Below are 26514 nucleotides of genomic sequence, written 5' to 3' on the forward strand. Positions count from 1 at the left end.
GAGTGTTGTATGGCATCAAAGCTCATTTGGAGGTTGGTTAACACAGTGTCCAAAGAAGGGCCATATGTATACAGAATGGTGTCGTCTGCATAGAGGTGGATCAGGGAATCACCAACAGCAAGAGCGACATCATTGATATATACAGAGAAGAGAGTCAGCCTGAGAATTGAACCCTGTGGTACCTCCATAGAGACTGCCAGAGGTCCGGACAACAGGCCCTCCGATTTGACACACTGGACTCTGTCTTCGAAGTAGTTGGTGAACCAGGCGAGGCAGTCATTTGAGAAACCAAGGCTATTGAGTCTACCGATAAGAATATGGTGATTGACAGAGTCGAAAGCCTTGGCCAGGTCAATGAAGACGGCTGCACAGTACTGTCTTTTATCGATGGCGGTTATGATATCGTTTAGTACCTTCAGCACGGCTGAGGTGCACCCGTGACCAGCTCGGAAACCAGGTTGCACAGCAGAGAAGGCACGGTGGGATTCGAAATGGTCAGTGATCTGTTTATTAATTTGGCTTTTGAAGACTTTAGAGAGGCAGGGCAGGATGGATAGAGGTCTATAACAGTTTGGGTCTAGAGTGTCACCCCCTTTGAAGAGGGGGATGACAGCGGCAGCTTTCCAATCTTTTTTTCCAATCTCGGACGATACGAAAGAGAGGCTGAACAGGCTGGTAATAGGGGTTGCAACAATGGTGGTGGATAATTTTAGAAAGAGAGGGTCCAGATTGTCTAGCCTAGCTGATTTGTTGGGTGAAGGAGAAGCTGGGGAGGCTCGGGCAAGTAGCTGCGGGAGGGGGGGAGGGGTTGGCAGCCGTAGAGAAATGCTTATTGAAATTTTCGATTATCATGGATTTATCAGTGGTGACCGTGTTACCTAGCCTCAGTACACTGGGCAGCTGGGAGGAGGTGCTCTTGTTCTCCATGCACTTTACAGTGTCCCAAAACTTTTTGGAGTTAGCACTACAGGATGCAAATTTCTGTTTGAAAAAGCTAGCCTTTGCTTTCCTGACTGACTACGTGTATTGGTTCTTGACTTCCCTGAACAGTTGCATGTCGCGGGGGCTATTACATTAAAACTCATATTTTCTGTTTTGCACTGTCAATCCCTTTAAAACCTATTCCTTGGTCCATAATTCTCCGGTGCTGCCGATGCATTCCAACTTTCTATTTATTTGCTGTGCACCAGAGGGGATCCTTTAACATTTCTCCCTCCCACCAAAACAGCCATGCAATTATTGCACTCTGTTGGGTTTCATCATCTTTTAGCTGCATCCGTGTAGCCACAGTTTGCACATAGGTCACAAACCATTATAGTAAACAAACATAAATGCGTCCACACACTCACATAAGCCAACATGCAGGCACAGAGACACAGAGACATGCACCACACTCTCACGGTTAGTAACCTTAACCCCTACCATTAACCAAACCATAACCCTGACCTAACCTTAACCCTATTCTTAACCTTAACCAATTTAAATGTCAACTTCAAATCAAATTTTATTTGTCACATACAGATTAGCCCTGGTGTTCATTCAGAGGTTGATTTATGTGCGGAGCAGGCGACAGCTCCAGGCGTCTGCCCCAGGCGTCAGTCCCAGGCGTCTGCCCCAGGCGTCAGTCCCAGGCGTCAGCCCCAGGCGTCTGCCCCAGGCGTCTGCCCCAGGCGTCAGTCCCAGGCGTCAGTCCCAGGCGTTTGCTCCATGCATCAGTTCTAGGCGTCAGCTCCGTTATAAAACTGTCCACGCCAATTGCCCTTATTATTCTTTCTCTCCCTCCCATAGAAAGTCGAGTACTTACCAACCTGATGGGAGAACCTCAAACACTTGTTAATCCTCCACAAACATTACATTGGGCTCATTCATTCAGTTAGTCTGCCATTTGTAGAATTGCTTGTTTACCTCACAGCCTTTTTTCCAGGGATGACAGTGACACAGAAAGAAAGCTAGCCTCATCCCTTGGAGTAGAGTAAGAGGGAGAGAAAGTTTTTACAGTACAGAAAGAATCTGTGTTGTGCTGGGTCGCTCTAGTTTTACTTACTCTATGTAACTCATGATGCTGAGCTTTGTTGTGTGTTGTTCCTGGGGCAATTCATATCCCCATTCATTTCAGAATAACAAATGTATTGTTGTATACCAGATTCAACATTTTCTGCAAGCTATTAATTTCAAATAAAATTTAAAAATAAAATGTTATTTGTCACATACGCAGAATAGAACAGGTGAAGACCTGACCATGAAGTTCTTACTCACAGGCCCATTTGCAGTGAAGTCAATACTTGTCAGTGTTTCTGTTATCCAAAATAACTGATTCTCTTTCTCTTGTTTTTCCAGTGGAGCTGAAGTTCAATCTGGACCAGTATGTGAACAAGCGTTACCCAGGTCTGGTGAAGATCGTCCGCAACAGTAAGAGGGAAGGCCTGATCCGAGCCAGGATACACGGTTGGAATGCTGCAACCGCCCCGGTTGTAGGTTTCTTTGATGCCCATGTAGAGTTCAACACTGCCTGGTAAGAACTGTGCTTCATCTTCATACAGTATCTCCTCATTGTCCTTTTTACTCTTGGGGTTCATGTTAGAGTGCAATGGTTGTAGTCCTACATAATCGTAGATTAAATATGCGGGTCGCCCCTCAAGCATTTTGATTAAGCGTCAGCTAAACTGTGCTTACGCTATGAGGAATTGTTACTGAGGCAGCACATTCAGGGAACATGACCTCCATTTTGAATTAGTTAGAACAGTTAATAAGCTTTTCCTCAGGTTCAAACTCATCACTTCTGAACTGTGACTAATGGCCAATAAAAAATACACTGAGTTTCAATTATGTTACCTGTACTGTACTGTAGTGTAAGTCGCTGAAATAAGCCTACGCCTTGTTTTTACGGTGGTGGGACAATGAAATAAGAGATAACAGATTAAATGTTGTTATTGCCACATTGTTTCATCCTCCCCCAGCCTTAGGCTTTAGTGTTATAAGCATGATGGAAATGACTTAAGGGGGTCTCAACCCAATGTCTGGCTGGCACCTATGCTTACCACCAAACAAGTCACTCAAGCGCCTTGTAATTGGCACCTAATTTGAGCCTGTCATCCTGTCAGGCTTTTCAAGACTTAGAGTGTGTGGTGTGTTCCTGGGGAAGCTGGTGGGAAGCTGGGGGAGGGCTGGAACCAAAGGTTAGGGTAATAAATTGTTTGTCTGCCTCCCTGGCTGTAGCTCAGGCACTTCACCTAACAACATACCACCGCTGCTTCATAACTGAAACATCAGCCAGAAAGGGAAGTGAGACGACAAATATTTGCAGAATATATTTACATATCGCTTCAATAAAATTGTGGTTAAATATCTTGTTCAAGAGTATTGCATTCTATCGTGTTATGAATAAAGCATAGAGTTTGACTGTAACATGAAAATCTAGGGCCTAGATTTACCATGTCAGGTCACGTGGTCTGACTAGATTTACCAAGTCAGGTCACGTGGTCTGACTAGATTTACCAAGTCAGGTCACGTGGTCAGGAAAAAGTCCTGGTCTCCTCGTTCCTACTTATGAATAAACAACTGTATGATTCCAACACAGATTTGACTATAATAAACAGCATCAAAGCTGAAAAAGCCATACACAAATATGAGCACAGATAGTATCATACAAAATCAAACCAAATCACATATTGCCACAGACAGTCCATCTACTGCGATCTGACCCGCCAATCATTCATCACTGTCATCCTTTTGACCTCTGGGCAGAGGAGGATCTCATGTACCTCGATTTTCACCCAGGAGTGCTTTTAGTGAGAACGTAATGGACACTCCAAACCCACAGGGTGTCTCTGCCAGTCAGCCAGCTACATCGGGGAGTTGGTTGGTTTCATCAGGAGTTGGAGTGGGTGATGATAATTGATACCCTGGTGGTTCCCTCATCTGTTTCCCCATCTGCTCCTGTTAAAAAATGGATGTGCTTTTCCGCCCCCTCACCATCCTTTCACCTCCACGGGTCCACCCTCATTGTTTCTGATGTTCGCTCCCCTGTTTTACATGCAGGGATCTATCAAAATGATCCTTTGAGTTAGCTCACTTGCTGCCTTCATGACTCACGCCGCACGCACGCACGCATACCCTCACACTCACACTCTACATTTAAAGCATGGCTTCTGTTCGATACGGCAGCCGTGCATTTGCTTTGCATGAGTCTCTATTTCTGAAAAGTACAGCTGTGCACTTGGACCCCAGTGATTCTATCGAATAACCTGTGATATGTTAAAAAACATAGAGATAATGTATATGAGATGAAAAGCATCAGCCACTACATTCTTGTAAGAAACAGGTTTTGTGTTGCATACAGTCCATTTTTCCCCACTTCAACTGTGAGTGTACTTATACAGTATGTGTGCACAGAGCTGAGCATAATATAATCTATTTCAGTGGGAATAGGGGGAAAAAACATGACACATTTGTTGAATGTATGTGGTGTATTGTTCTGCTAGCCCGCAACCTTAGATGTGTCCAAGCCCCTGTATTCATCATCATATGACTATGCAATATGGCACATACTACAGTAATAAGTGAGATGGATTGTTCCCCTGCCTTTTTGTCATGAGACACAGTGAATGACCTTGTAAAAACTACTAGTGCATACCCAGGCATCCAGTTTGCTGAGCCAAGTGAACCTGCTGGCATTCTGAAGCCAAGAAGCTGTCTAGTTGATATTGTTTACCCTTTGTATTTTAAAATTTTATTTAACTAGGCAAGTCAGTTAAGAACAAATTCTTATTTACAACGACGGCCTACCAAAAGGGAAAAGGCCTACTGCGGGGACAGGGGCCTGGGATAAAAAAAATAAAAAAAATATAGGACAAAACACACATCACGACGAGACAACACAACACTACAAAGACACACAACACACCTAAGACAACAACATAGCAAGGCAGCAACACATGACAACAACATGGTATCAACACAACATGGCAGCAGCACAACATGGTAGCAGCACAAAACATGGTACAAACATTATTGGGCACAGACAACAGCACAAAGGTAGAGACAACAATACATCACGCAAAGCAGCTCCAACTGTCAGTAAGAGTGTCCATGATTGTGTCTAGTATGCAATTGATTACACACATTTTTGGATTTATAGGATAGTTAGATATAATTGCATCATACTTGGTTTATTTAAGTGTGGATAGTTCTCATGTGAATAGTTTTCACAAATGGAATGGATGGTACACATTCAGTTTTACAGGATGTTGTATCATTGCATTATTTTGTGTCATCTAAACATGTGCACAATCCATTTCCTCCCTCTGAAGCCATTCCAGTACAACTATATATCCAAGGCTGAGAAACAGGGTCATTCATTCCGAGGCGAACATTCTAATCCCACTAAGCTAAATTTTTCTGTTCAGTAAATACAATTAATGTGGTGGAAATACAGCAGGGTTGTAATAAGCATCTACGCCTCTTGAACTCTGAACTCACAGGGAGAGCCTCAGATAAATTGATATTGTTTCTTTTTTTATTCTGCACCATTGCAATCTCAGGTTATTAATGAATAGTTCATGCGAGCGCTATGTGTGTATGTGTGCCTGCTGAGTGTGTGGGGGAGATTAGAGGTTGTGGGTGTTGGATGTTGGCTGCATAGCTGTAATGAAATGCACGGCTCACAACCCCACGCTTTGATGGTGTTGTGACGCTGCTGCACCTTGTGATCCCACCGTTTCCCAGGATTCAGATTGAGGTCAGGGAATGGAAAATAGGACCAATAAAAGAGAAAAGAGCAATATGACTGTTCCAACCTCTTCCAACCTCTCAACTGGTTTGGATTGTGTGCTTTGCATTCGTTGGATTCGTAGTTCAGAAATGTTTTATATATTTAAACAGAATTCAATTAGGTGCTTATCTTAGACATATTTGTTACCCACAGACCTTATCCCATGTAGTTAAATGTGCGAAACAATTAAAAAGTAATCTGACATATTTCTCAAAGCTTGGAAATGAATCACTTTTAATCAGTGGCATAGGCAGAAATCTTTTGATGGCAAAGCCAGCAAAAATGTTTGTGGGACAAAATGTAGGCACTCAAATCATTAAATGATCATAAAAGCATTACCTACCCTATACCTTAATGTAATCGATCGCACACAACAAACCATCTAACATGTGATGTTACATTACAGATCAAACACTCTTGTAGGCCTATGTAAATCCATGACTCACAGACCTACACATAATAAACTAGAGGCCTATAGCTTAATTAATAGACTATGAGACTAGAATATAATGCCCTGATATAACAGTAATAATCCTAATAGGCTTGGCAATCTCTCAGATCACTGTCTCAGAGACCAGGAGATAGTAGGGTAGGTAGCCACAAATGTAACAATTTAGTTTTTATTTAACTAGGCAAGTCAGTTAAGAACAAATTCTTATTTACAATAACAGCCTACACTGGCCAAACCCGGACAATGCTGGGCCAATTGTGCGCCGTCCTATGGGACTCCCAATCACGGCCGGTTGTGATACAGACTGGATTCGAATCAGGGTGTCTGGAGTGATGCCTCAAGCACTGAGATGTAGTGCCTTAGACCGCTGCGCAACTCGGGAGCAGGCCAATCAAAGTAGATCAGGTTTAGATTAGGTTACACACTGTATATTAAACACCATCAAAGGAAAGGTCAATTATAACAGTATTCTAATACACATAATAATATTCCATAACCTATATAGACTAGAACAGTGGTCACCAACATTTTCTTAGTCGAGATCACATTGAGTCACAATGCAATTCTCTGCTGGGTGCAGGAGATCAAGTGCTCCTACAATGTATTGTGCGAGATCAATAGGGCCTCCCTATAGTGCATGGGTGGAGAAGCACAGAGCTAAGTTCTATTTCCAATTAAATTACATACCTAAAAATGATAGGCCGTTGACTGGAAATGTTTCATTGATTTGCCTAATTTCATATAAGAGAGGTCTGATTTTCTCCATGTAGGCCTTCCCCTTAATATAAATAACCCTTATGTTTCAAAACTGGAGTGTCAAGCTAGGCTATATGATGACACTGGTAATAGGTCAGTTGTTGTAGCCTACAACTTGCGAGGCACATCAGAGCATAAATTGAAATAACCTTTATCTCACTGGACTGATGGTCAATCGGATGGAGGGAGAGAGTGGGATTTCTACAAGTGTTGAAAAAAACACTGTTGTAGTCCTAAAACAAATAAAACTCCCTAATTTTCTGTACTCTTTGACAATCTCTCTCTAGGCATGGTTTTTAACTCTTACAGTAGCCTTTTCTACAGTCAGTATCAACTTTGCTGTGGGCTCATGGAAGCTGCTGTAGACACAGTGATCTAAGTTATCCAAATAGCCAGCGGTATGACTACAGGTGCACCTGATTTAGCTCTCTATCTTCACACTAATAAAATGGTTTAAAATGGGAATTCAGGGAAGTCAGGGCAGGAGAATCAAGTGGACCATATATTGCATTATTGGTGAATAGGCTACAAAGAAAATATATAAAAACAATAATAGCCACCCTGATTGGCTGGGCCTGGATTCACACTGCCAGTTCCGGTACTCCTGATTTTAATGGATATAATGAAAACAGTGTTGCTGCGCTGTGCAGGTCTATTACTACAAGTATTATTTTGAATTCTGAGCTAAAGTGAAACATGCCTTTTCTTTCCCCCTCGCTCTGACTGACTGGTCTTGGTTCAGTGTTTATCCATCTTGAAAACAGAAGGATGGTATAAACGCTTACACAGTGAGTGCTTCACAGACCACATACCAGGCAGGCATCCAAAAATACAGAATAGACAGAGATTTATACTGCTAATACAACATCGCTATCAAATCAGCCTGAATGAACCCCCAAGCCTATACTGTATACCTACCAGGTAAAATGAAAACGTACAAAGTAATCTCAAGAATCTATCGGGATATTGGCAAAATCTATTTCATTGTAAATTTTAATTCATTGTGAATTACCTTCCCTAACTTTCATCTGGAGCAGTCATTTATACAGGATTAGTATATAATTTTGATATTTATGCTACAGATTCAAGCATTATTTATCCAAAGAAACAACTCTGAAGACTGGATAGTCTAAGATCTGTGCAAGGTGTACAGTCTTAATGTGCTAGGACAGGGATGGACAACTGGCGGCCCGCGGACCCCCTTTTATAGGCCTGCGGACCAATTTCACCCTACATTTTTTTAGGAACTCAGTCGGGATCTCAATTGACTTTTGAGAGTTAGAATAATAGAATATACAAGGTGCAATTTCTAAATCCGATTGCATCGGCAGTCACTCAATTAGCACATGTTTAGATTGGTAAATGAGACTAGTGGCCAGCTATCTAAACTTGCAGCAAGCATGGTCGAATTACTGACCGGGGTGGGGGCCATTGATCATCAGATGTAGATACACAGACCCACGAGCCACTGTGGCTCCTCATGATGAGTTCAGCTTTTTTGTGGCCCCCTCCCCCATCAAAGTTGCCCATCTCTGTGCTAGAACATGACCGGAAGCGATGAAGTCTGAGATCCCCGCACACACACTCTCTTTCTCTCTCTCTCACACACAAACAAACACACACAGAAATGTGAATGCACACACAGCGTTAATGTTCTCATAAATGGAAGCTACCGTATGTCACAATGAAATTGCCTCTACTTTCTGCACAGGCAATTTACATGTTCTGCTGCATTTGGCCTGCAAACAAATTAAACTGATCCTATTTTAGGCACTTGGCGCCTGCAGTTCTGTGGGTGTATGGTTGTGAATGAAGCTAGATCCCATTATCTGATAAATCCGTGCTTGAGAAACTTTTCAAACAGGAATTCCATTAATCTGGAAAAATTTAGTTGTAATCTCACACGGCCTGCGTTCTGGGCTCTGTACAGAGGACAAAGGTAGGACAGATAGGGAGAGGAGCCATCCTCAGAAGGTGGCATGTAGACTCAAGTACACACAGATAGAGATTGAGAAGATTTTTATCCTGCCATATGACGCTCCACGACCCCAGGTATGTGTGACTTTGCTTAGGTTGTGAAAATCAGTGTTGATCGTACTATTAGACAATCTTTTAATTGGTTTTGAGTGTGTTAAAAACACACGCAAGGCTGTTTATTTTGGAGCATGTAGACATTCAATAAATCAAATCATGAAAATAAACAACGGATACAATCATCCGTTTTTCCAAAACGTCTGTACATTTTTTTTTAAAGTCTTGAAACCAGGCAAGGTAGGAATAAAATGAGAGAAGCTCTAGAATAACAACTAATGGCAAGACCTATTGCCACAATGTATTCACAATATTACATGAGTCATCGCTGAGGGAAAAAACACTATTTGAATATGAAACCAGATTGAATCTGGACAGATGTCGGTGAATAACCCTTCCGGTGATGGTGCATATGAAAAGAGAGGAAGAGCAGAGGGGGAAAATGACAAGCATCATCAGTCAAACCTGATCCCTCATTGTTTCTACGCCTTGTCTTCTCCCTCATCAACACTGGGATCCCTGAGGTACCTATTGAGGTAGCTAGTGTTGAGCATGCTGCTAACTACCTCTGGGGTGCTACTGTACCCTAGACTCTGAAGGACAAGGGAAGATGAATGGCTGATGGAGTGTACTGGAAAAGGGGGCTCTGGGTCCTCAAGGCTAGAGAGTGCATACAGGATCTACCATCAGCAACATCTCAGCATGTCAGATTGTATTCATCCTTGCCTATCCATGTTAGGCACATGGCAATGCGAAGATTACAGAAGGTTGTTTATGAAATTAAAACACAGTCTACTCATTCTAAGCAGAATTAAATCTATATTTGGTGGCTAAGGAATGACATATCAATAGATAGCTCAGAAATAACTGGGGGGTTGGGGGGGGGGGCTATACACAAATCCTGGAGTTAATGAATCTTTATGCAGTCATTTTCAATTAATTTCAAAGTGTTCATTGACAATATTAAGTAGCATTGCAATATTCTTTATCACCCTTCAATTATTATGTTTTCATCATTCCAGTTTGACTTCAAAGCACATATGGTAAATAATGTTTGTCAGACAATTTGGTTCATCAACACCTTTCTTTACCTGGATACAAACCAACTTTCCAACAGCAGATGGTGAACTCAACCCCTCTCCCACACAGACTTTTATCATTGCCATTATGACTTAAAGTAAGTAGCGACCCAGGTCTCTCATATGCCAATCTTTCTCAATGAGATGGGAAGCTTTTTACAATCACTCCACTGTTATTAAATGATTGCTTTTACTAAGTAGTGCCTCTGTCAGTCATTTTTACTGGCAAACCCACTTATAGCTCCATTTGGATCCATTCCTCTGCACTCTTTCCACTACCTTGATGTGATGAAGAATAATTCTGCTTTTGGAAGATAAATGGGCTTGGTTTTAAAGAAATGGAGAGAAAGGGGAGGAAGCGAGAGAGAAGAGGAAAGAGAGTTTAAGAAAAGGTGGTGAGAGAGATAGAGGATTAGAATGGAGAGAGATAAGGGAGAGGGTATTTTTAAGAGGTACCTTAAATATGAGTCGTAATTGCAGCCTCCTGTCAGATTGAGAATAATGCTTGTCAGGAATGGATATTTGCTCTAAAACTGTACTGAACCGTCCGACATTAGACAGATGATCAAAATATAGCCAGGGCTGACAGTATGGCTAAATAATTGACAGCGACCCTGGATTATTCCCTTACCATCTATCTAACGCTATCAGCATGCATGCCTTAGGCCAAAGGAGTAGGAAAGAAAGGAAACAAACACATCAACTCTGTAGCCAGCCACTTCAATGACCTGGGGACACCAACACCAAGACTGCTTCTCACTGCTTGATGTACTCTGACACAATGTGCCAAACAACACCCTAGAGCACGACCCATTGTTGAAGACTGGCAGGCTTTTGGAGAAAGGATTTTTATTGAGGATCACTGGCAACCCTGTACATGGGAAATAGTAGCTAAAGATCTCAAGGGAGCCAACACTGCTTTTTATTGCTGGGCATATGTATTCAATTTATTTCCTTACTGTTTTACCCACCTAAAAGGTATGTTGATGGATGTTTGTTTGATGGTTGTGCTTGAGAAAACTATTCTATGACAGTGTCACAGTACAGTAGCTCATCCCTGATGTCTGTCTCTTCTCTTAACTAAGGGCGGAGCCTATCCTGACCAGGGTGAAGGAGGACCACACCCGGATCATCCTCCCGGCCATCGACAACATCAAGTTCAACACATTCGAGGTGCAGCAGTACGCCAATGCGGCCCACGGCTACAACTGGGGCCTCTGGTGCATGTACATCATCCCCCCTCAGGAGTGGCTGGACAAGGGCGATGAGACAGCTCCCATCAGGTAACACCCCTCACCATAGCTGAGCACCCCCTCCATTATAGATGAGGATCTTTGATGAAATACGGATAGCTAGGTCCCGGATACAACTATAGTACATTGTACATCAACTATATTTATTTTTTATTTATTTTACCTTTATTTAACCAGGTAGGCAAGTTGAGAACAAGTTCTCATTTACAATTGTGACCTGGCCAAGATAAAGCAAAGCAGTTCGACAGATAAAACGACAGAGTTACACATGGAGTAAAAACAAACATACAGTCAATAATGCAGTATAAACAAGTCTATATACAATGTGAGCAAATGAGGTGAGAAGGGAGGTAAAGGCAAAAAAGGCCATGATGGCAAAGTAAATACAATATAGCAAGTAAAATACTGGAATGGTAGTTTTGCAATGGAAGAATGTGCAAAGTAGAAATAAAAAAATAATGGGGTGCAAAGGAGCAAAATAAATAAATAAATTAAAATTAAATACAGTTGGGAAAGAGGTAGTTGTTTGGGCTAAATTATAGGTGGGCTATGTACAGGTGCAGTAATCTGTGAGCTGCTCTGACAGTTGGTGCTTAAAGCTAGTGAGGGAGATAAGTGTTTCCAGTTTCAGAGATTTTTGTAGTTCGTTCCAGTCATTGGCAGCAGAGAACTGGAAGGAGAGGCGGCCAAAGAAAGAATTGGTTTTGGGGGTGACTAGAGAGATATACCTGCTGGAGCGTGTGCTACAGGTGGGAGATGCTATGGTGACCAGCGAGCTGAGATAAGGGGGGACTTTACCTAGCAGGGTCTTGTAGATGACATGGAGCCAGTGGGTTTGGCGACGAGTATGAAGCGAGGGCCAGCCAACGAGAGCGTACAGGTCGCAATGGTGGGTAGTATATGGGGCTTTGGTGATAAAACGGATTGCACTGTGATAGACTGCATCCAATTTGTTGAGTAGGGTATTGGAGGCTATTTTGTAAATGACATCGCCAAAGTCGAGGATTGGTAGGATGGTCAGTTTTACAAGGGTATGTTTGGCAGCATGAGTGAAGGATGCTTTGTTGCGAAATAGGAAGCCAATTCTAGATTTAACTTTGGATTGGAGATGTTTGATATGGGCCTGGAAGGAGAGTTTACAGTCTAACCAGACACCTAAGTATTTGTAGTTGTCCACGTATTCTAAGTCAGAGCCGTCCAGAGTAGTGATGTTGGACAGGCGGGTAGGTGCAGGTAGCGATCGGTTGAAGAGCATGCATTTAGTTTTACTTGTATTTAAGAGCAATTGGAGGCCACGGAAGGAGAGTTGTATGGCATTGAAGCTTGCCTGGAGGGTTGTTAACACAGTGTCCAAAGAAGGGCCGGAAGTATACAGAATGGTGTCGTCTGCGTAGAGGTGGATCAGTGACTCACCAGCAGCAAGAGCGACCTCATTGATGTATACAGAGAAGAGAGTCGGTCCAAGAATTGAACCCTGTGGCACCCCCGGACAGCAGACCCTCCGATTTGACACACTGAACTCTATCAGAGAAGTAGTTGGTGAACCAGGCGAGGCAATCATTTGAGAAACCAAGGCTGTCGAGTCTGCCGATGAGGATATGGTGATTGACAGAGTCGAAAGCCTTGGCCAGATCAATGAATACGGCTGCACAGTAATGTTTCTTATCGATGGCGGTTAAGATATCGTTTAGGACCTTGAGCGTGGCTGAGGTGCACCCATGACCAGCTCTGAAACCGGATTGCATAGCAGAGAAGGTATGGTGAGATTCGAAATGGTCGGTAATCTGTTTGTTGACTTGGCTTTCGAAGACCTTAGAAAGGCACGGTAGGATAGATATAGGTCTGTAGCAGTTTGGGTCAAGAGTGTCCCCCCCTTTGAAGAGGGGGATGACCGCAGCTGCTTTCCAATCTTTGGGAATCTCAGACGACACGAAAGAGAGGTTGAACAGGCTAGTAATAGGGGTGGCAACAATTTCGGCAGATAATTTTAGAAAGAAAGGGTCCAGATTGTCTAGCCCGGCTGATTTGTAGGGATCCAGATTTTGCAGCTCTTTCAGAACATCAGCTGAATGGATTTGGGAGAAGGAGAAATGGGGAAGGCTTGGGCGAGTTGCTGTTGGGGGTGCAGTGCTGTTGTCCGGGGTAGGAGTAGCCAGGTGGAAAGCATGGCCAGCCGTAGAAAAATGCTTATTGAAATTCTCAATTATGGTGGATTTATCAGTGGTGACAGTGTTTCCTATCTTCAGTGCAGTGGGCAGCTGGGAGGAGGTGTTCTTATTCTCCATGGACTTTACAGTGTCCCAGAACTTTTTTGAGTTAGTGTTGCAGGAAGCAAATTTCTGCTTGAAAAAGCTAGCCTTGGCTTTTCTAACTGCCTGTGTATAATGATTTCTAGCTTCCCTGAACAGCTGCATATCACGGGGGCTGTTCGATGCTAATGCAGAACGCCATAGGATGTTTTTGTGTTGGTTAAGGGCAGTCAGGTCTGGGGAGAACCAAGGGCTATATCTGTTCCTGGTTCTAAATTTCTTAAATGGGGCATGTTTATTTAAGATGGTTAGGAAGGCATTTAAAAAAAATATCCAGGCATCCTCTACTGACGGGATGAGATCAATATCCTTCCAGGATACCCCGGCCAGGTCGATTAGAAAGGCCTGCTCGCAGAAGTGTTTCAGGGAGCGTTTTACAGTGATGAGTGGAGGTCGTTTGACCGCTGACCCATTACGGATGCAGGCAATGAGGCAGTGATCGCTGAGATCTTGGTTGAAGACAGCAGAGGTGTATTTAGAGGGGAAGTTGGTTAGGATGATATCTATGAGGGTGCCCGTGTTTAAGGTTTTGGGGAGGTACCTGGTAGGTTCATTGATTATTTGTGTGAGATTGAGGGCATCAAGTTTAGATTGTAGGATGGCTGGGGTGTTAAGCATGTTCCAGTTTAGGTCGCCTAGCAGCACGAACTCTGAAGATAGATGGGGGGCAATCAGTTCACATATGGTGTCCAGAGCACAGCTGGGGGCAGAGGGTGGTCTATAGCAGGCGGCAACGGTGAGAGACTTGTTTTTAGAGAGGTGGATTTTTAAAAGTAGAAGTTCAAATTGTTTGGGTACAGACCTGGATAGTAGGACAGAACTCTGCAGGCTATCTTTGCAGTAGATTGCAACACCGCCCCCTTTGGCAGTTCTATCTTGTCTGAAAATGTTGTAGTTTGGAATTAAAATGTCTGAGTTTTTGGTGGTCTTCCTAAGCCAGGATTCAGACACAGCTAGAACATCCGGGTTGGCAGAGTGTGCTAAAGCAGTGAATAGAACAAACTTAGGGAGGAGGCTTCTAATGTTAACATGCATGAAACCAAGGCTATTACGGTTACAGAAGTCGTCAAAAGAGAGCGCCTGGGGAATAGGAGTGGAGCTAGGCACTGCAGGGCCTGGATTCACCTCTACATCGCCAGAGGAACATAGGAGGAGTAGAATAAGGGTACGGCTAAAAGCTATGAGAATTGGTCGTCTAGAACGTCTGGAACATAGAGTAAAAGGAGGTTTCTGGGGGCGATAAAATAGCATCAAGGTATAATGTACAGACAAATGTATGGTAGGATGTGAATACAGTGGAGGTAAACCTAGGTATTGAGTGATGAAGAGAGAGATATTGTCTCTAGAAACATCGTTGAAACCAGGAGATGTCATTGCATGTGTGGGTGGTGGAACTAATAGGTTGGATAAGGTATAGTGAGCAGGACTAGAGGCTCTACAGTGAAATAAGCCAATAAACACTAACCAGAACAGAAATGGACAAGACATATTGACATTAAGGAGAGGCATGCTTAGTCGAGTGATCAAAAGGGTCCGGTGAGTGGAGAGGTTGGTTGGTGATTTAGACAGCTAGCCAGGGCATCGGTAGCAAGCTAGCATAGGATGGAGGTCTGTTGTTAGCCACCTCCTGCGCTCCGTCAGTAGATTAGTGGGGTTCCGTGTGGTAGAGGGGATCAATCCAAATCACACAACAACAACAAAGAAGAAGAAGAAAACATAATAATAATAATAAAAAATAATAATAAAAAATAATAATAATTTTAAAAAAAATTGTCCGATTGTCTATTCAGATAGCAGCCGGTAAGACAGCTAACGGTTAGCAGCCCAGGTGCGATTGATGGAACTCAGGAGTGATTGACGGAGCTTGCTAGCTCCGGAACAATTGATGTTTGCTCCGGAATCGACGAAGGCCGATAGTCACACGGATAGCAGCTAGCTAGCTGTGAGATCCGGGCATGAATGTCCAGAGAGCAGTCGAAATCCAGGGACATGGAGAGAAAAATTGGTCCGGTATGCTCCGCTCCGAGCCGCGCTGCACCGTACAGAACTGGCGATAGACTTTCGAGCCAAAGGATAGCCGATGACCACAAACCGTGGTTAGCTGAACACCAACGACTTGCCAGTAAAGGAGCCAACTAGCTTCTGAACTAGCTTCTGGATTAGCTTCTGGCTAGTTTCAGGCCAGCCTCCTGGAGTTTCTGGCTATCTTCTTGGAGGATTACAGATCTGAGGTAAATAATACTTTTTTATAAATATACATTGGTGAGGCGGGTTGCAGGAGAGTGTTTTGAAGATGAGTTGATGGAAAATAAAAATAAAATGTATGTGAAAAAGTTGTAAATATATATATATATATATATATATACAGGACACGACAAGACGAGGACAAAAGACGTCTGAACTGCTATGCCACCTTGGAGATATCGTGATATGGCTCTATAGGTCTTTGGTACAAGTGTACAGGCCAAACAACCAACAATTAACCTCTCTATTGAAAAAAGTATCTAATAAAAATTATAAATATCTTAATATTGATGTGTGCAGTGCACGAGAGGAAGCCTTGAATATTGGGTCATATGTGTTTTTACATACGGTGGGTGAGCTTTGTACATTACTCTAGTTTACACAACTGTGTTTATTGGGTTAGTTCTCTACTGTATGGAAGCAATAGTTACTGTAATCATAGAATGTATGATTATTACCATAATTATTCACCTAGGGTCCTCAGGTAAATCATGTCTTAGGTATTTTTATACAACGGGTGATTTGGAATTCCCATTGTTAGAGCCTTTTCTGCTCATGATATACTACAGCATTTTAGCAACATGAAATCTTATTAAAATCTGTTCACATACACCCCTAGAAAGAATATGACACCTTTTTTTATTTACATTTTTTACAAAATGACCATACACTTGGATATGGTCATTTTCACATTTTCATAAATTCTCAGAATGTTTGGGAATGACGTATAGTAAGTCATTTGTGAAAATTCTTTAGCAATATAGTGGGAAAGTGGACGTGCATTTGGACAATTAATAGACACTGCAGCAAATAAAACCTAATTAAAACATGTGTCCTGACCAGGACCAGAGTCTACGGAGACCGGTGTGCCATAGCCAATCAGACCTACAGTAGATCTATATGCAAAGAAGCCATGTGCCACATGGGCCTGCCATCACACTGAACTGGACTGTGTGTATACAGGCAGTAGCAACAGTTTGACTTTAGATCATTAGAACACATTTGCCAAAGCCACAAAATACACCTGAATGGTTTTCTGTAAATATGTACACTGAACAAAAATATAAACACAACATAACGTAAAGTGTTGCTCCTATGTTTCATGAGCTGAAATAAAAGATACCCAACATTTTCCATACACACAAAAAGCTTATTTATATCAAATTTTGTGCACAGATTTGTTGGCATCTATGATTGTGAGTATTTCTCGTTTGCCAAGATAATCCACCCACCAGACAGGTGTGGCATATCAAGAAACGGATTAAACAGCATGATCATTACACAGGTGCACCTTGTGCATAGGGACAATACAAGGCCACTAAAATGTGCAGTTTTGTCACACAACACAATGCTACAGATGTCTCAAGTTTTGAAGGAGTGTGCAATTGGGATGACGACTGCCAGAATGTCAACCAGAGCTGTTGCCAGAGAATTGAAAGTTAATTTCTCTACCATAAGCCGGTTCCAATGTCATTTTAGAGAATTTGGCAGTAGGTCGTCACAACCTCAGACCACGTACAGTGGGGCAAAAAAGTATTTAGTCAGCCACCAATTGTGCAAGTTCTCCCACTTAAAAAGATGAGAGAGGCCTGTAATTGTCATCATAGGCACACTTTAACTATGACAGACAAAATTAGAAAAAAAATCCAGAAAATCACATTGTAGGATTTTTAATGAATTTATTTTCAAATTATGGTGGAAAATAAGTATTTGGTCACCTACGAACAAGCAAGATTTCTGGCTCTCACAGACCTGTAAATTCTTCTTTAAGAGGCTCCTCTGTCCTCCACTCGTTACCTGTATTAATGGCACCTGTTTGAACTTGTTATCAGTATAAAAGACACCTGTCCACAACCTCAAACAGTCACACTCCAAACTCCACTATGGCCAAGACCAAAGAGCTGTCAAAGGACACCAGAAACAAAATTGTAGACCTGCACCAGGCTGGGAAGACTGAATCTGCAATAGGTAAGCAGCTTGGTTTGAAGAAGTCAACTGTGGGAGCAATTATTAGGAAATGGAAGACATACAAGACCACTGAAAATCTCCCTCGATCTGGGGCTCCACGCAAGATCTCAACCCGTGGGGTCAAAATGATCACAAGAACAGTGAGCAAAAATCCCAGAACCACACGGGGGGACCTAGTGAATGACCTGCAGAGAGCTGGGACCAAAGTAACAAAGCCTACCATCAGTAACACACTACGCCGCCAGGGACTCAATTCCTGCAGTGCCAGACGTGTCCCCCTGCTTAAGCCCGTACATGTCCAGGCCCGTCTGAAGTTTGCTAGAGAGCATTTGGATGATCCAGAAGAAGATTGGGAGAATGTCATGTGGTCAGATGAAACCAAAATATAACTTTTTGGTAAAAACTCAACTCGTTGTGTTTGGAGGACAAAGAATGCTGAGTTGCATCCAAAGAACACCATACCTACTGTGAAGCATGGGGGTGGAAACATCATGCTTTGGGGCTGTTTTTCTGCAAAGGAACCAGGACAACTGATCCGTGTAAAGGAAATAATGAATGGGGCCATGTATCGTGAGATTTTGAGTGAAAACCTCCATCAATTAGCAAGGGCATTGAAGATGAAACGTGGCTGGGTCTTTCAGCATGACAATGATCCCAAACACACCGCCCGGGCAACGAAGGAGTGGCTTCGTAAGAAGCATTTCAAGGTCCTGGAGTGGCCTAGCCAGTCTCCAGATCTCAACCCCATAGAAAATCTTTGGAGGGAATTGAAAGTCCGTGTTGCCCAGCAACAGCCCTAAAACATCACTGCTCTAGAGGAGATCTGCATGGAGGAATGGGCCAAAATACCAGCAACAGTGTGTGAAAACCTTGTGAGGACTTACAGAAAACGTTTGACATCTGTCATTGCAAACAAAGGGTATATAACAAAGTATTGAGATAAACTTTTGTTATTGACCAACTACTTATTTCCCACCATAATTTGCAAATAAATTCATTAAAAATCCTACAATGTGATTTTCTGGATTTTTTTCTTCTCATTTTGTCTGTCATAGTTGAAGTGTACCTATGATGAAAATTACAGGCCTCTCATCTTTTTAAGTGGGAGAACTTGCACAATTCGTGGCTGACTAAATACTTTTTTGCCCCACTGTATATGGCGTTGTGTGGGCGAGCGGTTTGGTGATGTCAACTTTGTGACCAGAGTGCCCCATGGTGGCGGTGGGGTTATGGTATGGGCAGGCATAAGCGAAGACAATGAAGACAATTGCATTTAATCGATGGCTAGGTAACGTTAGGCTCTGTCTTTTTATCTTGTTAAATAAATAGCTAGCAACTGCGACCCAAACTGGCCATTGTTTTATTAGAAAAAATATGTCTCTTTATAATGTCCACTTACAGTTGAAGTCAGAAGTTTACATACACTTAGGTTGGAGTCATTAAAACTTGTTTTTTAACCACTACACAAATTTCTTGTTAACAAACTATAGTTTTGGCAAGTCGGTTAGGACATCTACTTTGTGCATGTGTAACAGTATAACTTTAGTCCGTCCCCTCGCCCATACCCGGGCGCGAACCAGGGACCCTCTGCACATAGACAACAGTCACCCACAAAGCATCATTACACATCGCTCCACAAAAGCTGAGGCCCTTGCAGTACAAGGGGAACCACTACTTCAAGGTCTCAAAGCGAGTGACGTCACCGATTGAAATGCTATTAGCGCGCACCACCGCTAACTAGTTAGCCATTTCACATCCATTACACATGACACAAGTCATTTTTTAAACAATTGTTCACAGACAGGTTATTTCACTTATAATTCCCTGTATCACAATTCCAGTGGGTCAGAAGTTTACATACACTAAGTTGACGGTGCCTTTAAACAGCTTGGAAAATTCCATGGCTTTAGAAGCTTCTGATAAATGATGTCAATTAGCCTGAGTCAATTGGAGGTGTACCTGTGGATGTATTTTAAGGCCTACCTTCAAACTCAGTGCCTCTTTGCTTGACAACATGGGAAAATCAAAAGAATTCAGCCAAGACCTCAGAAAAAAAATTGTGGACCTCCACAAGTATGGTTCATCCTTGGGAGCAATTTCCAAATGCCTGAAGGTACCACGTTCCTCTGTACAAACAATAGTATGCAAGTGTAAACACCATGGGACCAGGCACCCGTCATACCGCTCAGGAAGGAGATGTGTTCTGTCTGCTAGAAATGAATGTACCTTGGTGTGAAAAGTGCAAATCAATCCCAGAACAACAGCAAAGGACCTTGTGAAGCTGCTGGAGGAAACAGGTACAAAAGTATTTATATCCACAGAAAAACACGTGCTATATCGACATAACCTGAAAGGCCACTTAGCAAGGAAGAAGCCACTGCTCCAAAACCGCCATAAAAAAAGCCAGACTACGGTTTCCAACTGCACATGTGGACAAAGATCGTACTTTTGGAGAAATGTCCTCTGGTCTGATGAAACAAAAATAGAACTGTTTGGCCATAATGACCATCATTATGTTTGGAGGGAAAGGGGAGGCTTGCAAGCCGAAGAACACCATCCCAACCGTGAAGCACGGGGGTGGCAGCATCATGTTGTGGGGGTGCTTTGCTGCAGGAGGGACTGGTGCACTTCACAAAATAGATGGTCTCATGAGGATGGAAAAGTATGTGGATATATTGAAGCAACATCTCAAGACATCAGGCAGGAAGTTAAAGCTTGGAAATGGGTCTTCCAAATGGACAATGACCACAAGTATACTTCCAAAGTTGTGGTAAAATCACTTAAGGCCATCAAAGTCAAGGTATTGGATTGGCCATCACAAAGCCCTCAATCCTATAGAAATGTGTGGGCAGAACTGAAAACGTGTGTGCAAGCAAAGAGGCCTACAAACCTGACTCCGTTACACCAGCTCTGTCAGGAGGAATGGGCAAAAATTCACCCAACTTATAGTTGGAAGCTTGTGGAAGGCTACCCAAAACGTTTGACCCAAGTTAAACAATTTAAAGGCAATGCTACCAAATACTAATTGAGTGTATGTAAACTTCTGACCCACTGGGAATGTGATGAAAGAAAGAAAAGCTGAAATAAATCATTCTCTCTACTATTATTCTGACATTTCACATTCTTAAAATAAAGTGGTGATCCTAACTGACCTAATACAGATAATTTTTTCTAGGATTAAATGTCAGGAATTGTGAAAAACTGAGTTTAAATGTATTTGGCTAGGTGTATGTAAACTTCCGACTTCAATTTAGTATTTTAACATATTAAAACAAAAAGAGAGAAATAATATTTGACCAGCCTTTGCTGCTATACTTGCAGATGTGCATAATATGCTGCCGACCCTAGTCAAAAAGTATTTAATAACTCTAAATAACAAAAACATAGCAACATTTAAACCTCAAACATGTTTTTCTTTTTTTCTTTTTTTTGTTGCACTGCATGGATCACTGGTACGGTTGAATGCAGCATTGCTGTTTGGCGCACTCAAAACATTTTACTAGCTTAGCTAGGACTGTGGCATGTGTCTATACACTTTCCCTCCACTGCACGCTTAAACGGGACCCACGAAATCAGCGCAATTTAAATTGAATTCACTGATGCGAGTGCTGTAATTTTGTGGGTCCCATTGGTGACTCAACTGTTGACTTTATACTCGCGATTGTGTCCTATTTGGCCCACGAGCCCTGTGTTTGACACGTGCGCTAGCCTATTAGCCACGTTATGACTGATCATTGCCCTTGCTGGTTTAATTGTATTGACATTCCCAGCCTTAGTTGGTTGTCCGTTTTTGTTCAAAATATTGAGAAATTGAAACAATGCATCTTGAATGGGTTGTGGCAGCAAACAACGTACCAGGCCAGCTGTGATTTGCAACCTGATCGCAAGAAATGCATTGGTGAATTACATTAATCGTGCATTGAACTGCATTTATCCATTGTGCAAACAATGCATTACTGTACTGTATGTCATGGAATTTTCAGTCAAATATAACCTATTTTTAAAACATCGTATAAAGTTGATTTTGAAGTATAAACTGGGAATTTGATATCTGGGCTGATATGTCTGTTTGTTTCATATCTGCAAAGTAGTTAAAACGCTGTCAGATCCACTTTAAGCAATAAGACACAAGAGGCAGTGGCCATTTACCTGTGACTGTATACATGATATAGCACTGTCTAGTGTGCTTTATTGCTTTTCTGAAACTGTTAACATGTTAAAATGACAATGATTTACATTTTCATTAAAATGTTATTTTGATAAGTCAATTCATACAATGTCATTCATTCACCAGAAGATATCTACCTCATTTTCAAACGCTTTTAAAACACGGGAGACAAACTCGGAAACTATGGATACAACCTCGTCCATGCTCGGTATTATCATAATTTATATGCGAGCCACTAGAAATCTCTACATAGCATGTTTTTGTTAACCCGAAACATCCTGACAAAATACAACATGTTACTACTGGCCTTACACAGTACCCAAACCCCCCCCCCCCCCCACCACCAAACGCAATCACGACATGCAGGTTAAAATATAAAAACAAACTCTGAACCAATTATATTAATTTGGGGACAGGTCGAAAAGCATTAAACATTTGTGGCAATTTAGCTAGCTAGCTTGCAGTTGGTAGCTAATTTGTCCTATTTAGCTAGCTTGCAGTTGGTAGCTAATTTGTCCTATTTAGCTAGTTCGCTGTTGCTAGCTAATTTGTCCTGGGATATAAATGTTGAGTTGTTATTTTACCTAAAATGCACAAGGTCCTCTACTCCGACAATTAATCAACACATAAAACGGTCACCGGAATCGTTTCTAGTCATCTCTCCTCCTTCCAGGCGTTTTCTTCTTTGGCCTTTATATGGCAATTGGCATCTAACTTTCATAGTTGCCACAACACACCGAACTCAGTTCATCTTTCAATCACCCACGTGGGCATAACCAATGAGGAGATGGCATGTGGGTATCTGCTTCTATAAACCAATGAGGACATGGGAGAGGCAGGACTTGCACCATGATCAGCGTCACAAATAGAACTGACTTCTATTTTAGCCCTTGGCAACGCAGAGCAATGTGGGAGCAATAATTGAATAACATGTATGTTTACATTTATTTTGCAAAACTGGCGCATGCGACTGGAGCGGTCTGGACCTAAACTAAACTGCCGAGAAAAAACACGATTCAAATGGTTGCCCAATCAGGCAGGCTACAGTAGATGCAAGGCATTTGAGCGGTTATTCAAATAGCCTACACAGCCAATCGCCAAATGATGCTTTTGGGAACGGGTAGAAAAAGTCAACGTCAATCTAGAGGCAAAAAGGACATTGTGGTGGTTTAATTCCAAATGCCAAAAAGTGCAAAAGGAAAGTTGAAAATATAGAGAAGTGAGGGCCAGAAAAGTAATGTTCGGAAAATATTTGGTGAAGTGGTAAAAAGAGGATGATAGCAGTGCTGGCCATGTTATGTGTGATGATTGTGAGGCTTGATACAAATTCGACAGTCTCAAGATGGGACTTCAAATAGGTCTGTGGCATGTCAAGTGAACTGTAGCCTACTGTTTGCATGGGTTAAATGGAATCTGAAATCTGGACATTGACTAACCAGAATAACCTACTGTTTTTTTGGCAAACTCCAATGTCCTCTGAAAATACTGGTCCCGTGCGAATCAACGTCCCTGTGTTTTGAGTTTGACAGGTGTTCAGCAATAAAAAAGATTTGATTGATAAATTTAACAAAGTGTTGCGCATAGCCTATCGCCAAATACATCATTAAAATATTTTGCGCCTCTGGAATGACGGACATTCTGGGGTAATACAGTACATACCTAACCAACGTTCTCTAGTAATACTAGTCCCGTGCAAATTGAGCTATAACCTTAATAATAACTCCTGCAGAATTAATAATTTCTTGCAGAAAAATTAGACACCAAATGTAGGCTAAATTTGGACTTGGGAACAGGAGTGGAGAAATATGATTTCTTTCTTTCTGCATCTTGAGAGAATGCAATGTTCAGTTAGATACCATCGGTAGAGGTGTTGTCTTCATCATAAAAGCTGATAGTATTTTAACCAAATAAAATATGCATCGAAACCGAACTGAAATCTTATCAGAAACGCATTCGGGTTGTTTTCACAGCTTTCTTTTTCCTTGCAACTGGTCAAACTGATGTAATTTGGACATTTTGTACAGAAAATCGTGTTTTTGTTGTTGCTTTATTATATTTTCTCCCCAGCCCCTAAACGTCTTTGCACCGCGAAAGATGACAGAACACTTCACCGATGTCAACTATTTATTTATTTTTATTTAACCTTTATTTAACTAGGCAAGTCAGTTTAAGAACAAATTCTTATTTACGACGGCCTACCAAAACGTAAAAGGCCTACTGCGGGGACATGGGCCTGGGATAAAAAAATAAATACAATAAAATATACGACAAAATACACATCACAACTTGAGAGACAACACAACACATAAATATAGACCTAAGACAACATAGCAAGGCAGCAACACAATGACAACACAGCATGGTAGCAATACAACATAACAACAACATGGTAGCAACACAACAACTAGACTGAAGCATTCATTTTATAGATATATTACATTGTATCTAATCGATAATCTATCGATACAAACTACATGTATATAATTACAGACAACTCGACTAACATATAGTCTACGAAAATCTCGGAAATTATAAGCAGAAACATATCTAAATCAGGCAACAACAAAAAAACAAACTCATTCTGCAGTCTTTGACTGTAGCCTATAGCGCATTTTCTATATTTGCAGGTTAGGGCTGGGTGCCGGACTCAGATTTTCACTTTATCACATACAGTAAGTGGTTGTGGATGGGTTTTTAGCAATTGTGGACGGGTGCGTGTGAACAAAAAGCTGACCCTTGCACCACTATTACATAGGCTATTCCCTGCACTTTACAGCATAGACTAGAGTTTTGTACCCATTTGAAAACAATAATATCATTCTTCATTATACTGTGTTGTTGTAGACTAAGTAGGATACATTTCTTGTTCCTAGAAACATGGGAGCTTTTCCGGCGCAGCCTCGAGAGCGCACGTACTGTAACTACCTATGATTTCGTTGTCTGATAAACTTCTTTTTTTCTTTCGTTGTGTAAATGTACTGAATATATTCACTGCAGTATTACGCCTATCATTGAGCTTATAAATTATTGTCTAATATGCTTATGCTTTTACTTAGGCTATAGGTTAAATCTCAAGCCGGTCTATGTTCTGTTGCACAATTAAGCACCTGACTTCTCCACTGCCACGGTTATTCCTCTTTAATCTTGTGGAGTCCCAGGAAAAGCCAGATTACAAAAGCTTGTTGGACACTTAATTCAAACTTTTTTCTTTAGCCTACTAAAAGCCTATTGGAGGAGAGATGCACGCTTGCTCTTGCTTGCTGAATGTAATATAGGCTACAGTACTAAGAACGGGAGAAGCCCACATTTTCCTATAGTAGACCTATCTTAACACTGGGATACATCCTGACGAAATAAACCATAAGAATGGCCTGCTAAGGTATCTTGCTTGTTCTTATAAACTGTTGAGAATAAACCCAAACTGATCCAAATGGTTGCATAGTCAGGCCTAGGCTGTAGGTCTATGCAGTTTTTTCGGCATGAAACTAAATAGGACATTTGAGCGGTTAAAATGCGCCTACTTCACTGTAGTTTACAACCTATGGACAATTGTGTATTCCCTTGATAACAATAATACATTCCTTGTTGCACTGTGTTGCGTAGTCCAGGTATAATAATTGTCTGGTTTAAAAACGTAGACCTATGCCTAATCAAAAGTGGAACTTTGCGTGCCCGGGGACCACAGAGCGCAGCCTGGAGGAACGCAGTACAGATTTGCCATTTCTTCATCTGTTCACTTTATTTTCTTGCACTTTGACGGGTAAATATTTACCTTATAGTTCTAATATTTAGCGAATAGCCTAATATCTAGCTTCTTACCTCGGCTACACATCACAAGCCTCTCTCTTCCAGCGGTTCCTGTGCAGTTGTTCCTGTGCACAACAGGAACAACTGCAACAGGCTACAGAGGCTACAAACCCTCTCCGCAATAGGCCATTCCTCTTATTGTGAAATCCCAGGAAAGCTATAGGCTGCAAAAGGTAGAGTCCATTTATTTTTATACTAAGCCTAATAGTCTATTCGGGGAAAGAACCAAGCTTGTTTTTACTAATTGCCGAATGTAAAACAGGCCTACAACATAGAAAATCAATTTCGGGGAGTTCATTGGTGTGATCACTTTTACCGGTTATGATAACATTGATGCACTGATGCATCACAAATAGTTGCACAGGACATAGCCTAGATGAGCACAGTGAAAAATACCCAAAGGAATAGACAACCAGTGGAAAAATGGAAATCACTTGTAAACCACTTGAGCAATGAGGCAATGACATGCCGTAAAACATGTGCAGGCTAAAGGGCGTTTGTTGTTGAATTGCTACATTTAAATACAAGTTACTACATAATTTTTCATTAGGGCTACATGTACATTGAATTATTATTTGCAGCTGTCACTATGACAATGAACACACCCTGAAAACACTGAATGGTCTGAACCAGTATATGTGCCTTAGTGACATCATAAATTGTCTTGTGGTACCACCT

The 26514-nt window shown here is 41.8% G+C and overlaps 1 protein-coding gene across 1 annotated transcript in view; it reads left to right on the forward strand.

Annotated features, from left to right (window-relative positions):
- LOC109895137 (polypeptide N-acetylgalactosaminyltransferase 9-like) overlaps positions 1–26514 on the forward strand; it is a 130930-nt gene that overhangs the window by 42730 nt on the left and 61686 nt on the right. The window contains exons 4-5 of the mRNA XM_020488796.2: positions 2338–2512; positions 11173–11370. Coding sequence (XP_020344385.1) covers positions 2338–2512; positions 11173–11370 — 373 coding nt within the window. The remainder of the gene's footprint in view (positions 1–2337; positions 2513–11172; positions 11371–26514) is intronic.

Source organism: Oncorhynchus kisutch, linkage group LG8 (genome assembly GCF_002021735.2).
Source record: "Oncorhynchus kisutch isolate 150728-3 linkage group LG8, Okis_V2, whole genome shotgun sequence".
NCBI lineage: Eukaryota > Metazoa > Chordata > Actinopteri > Salmoniformes > Salmonidae > Oncorhynchus > Oncorhynchus kisutch.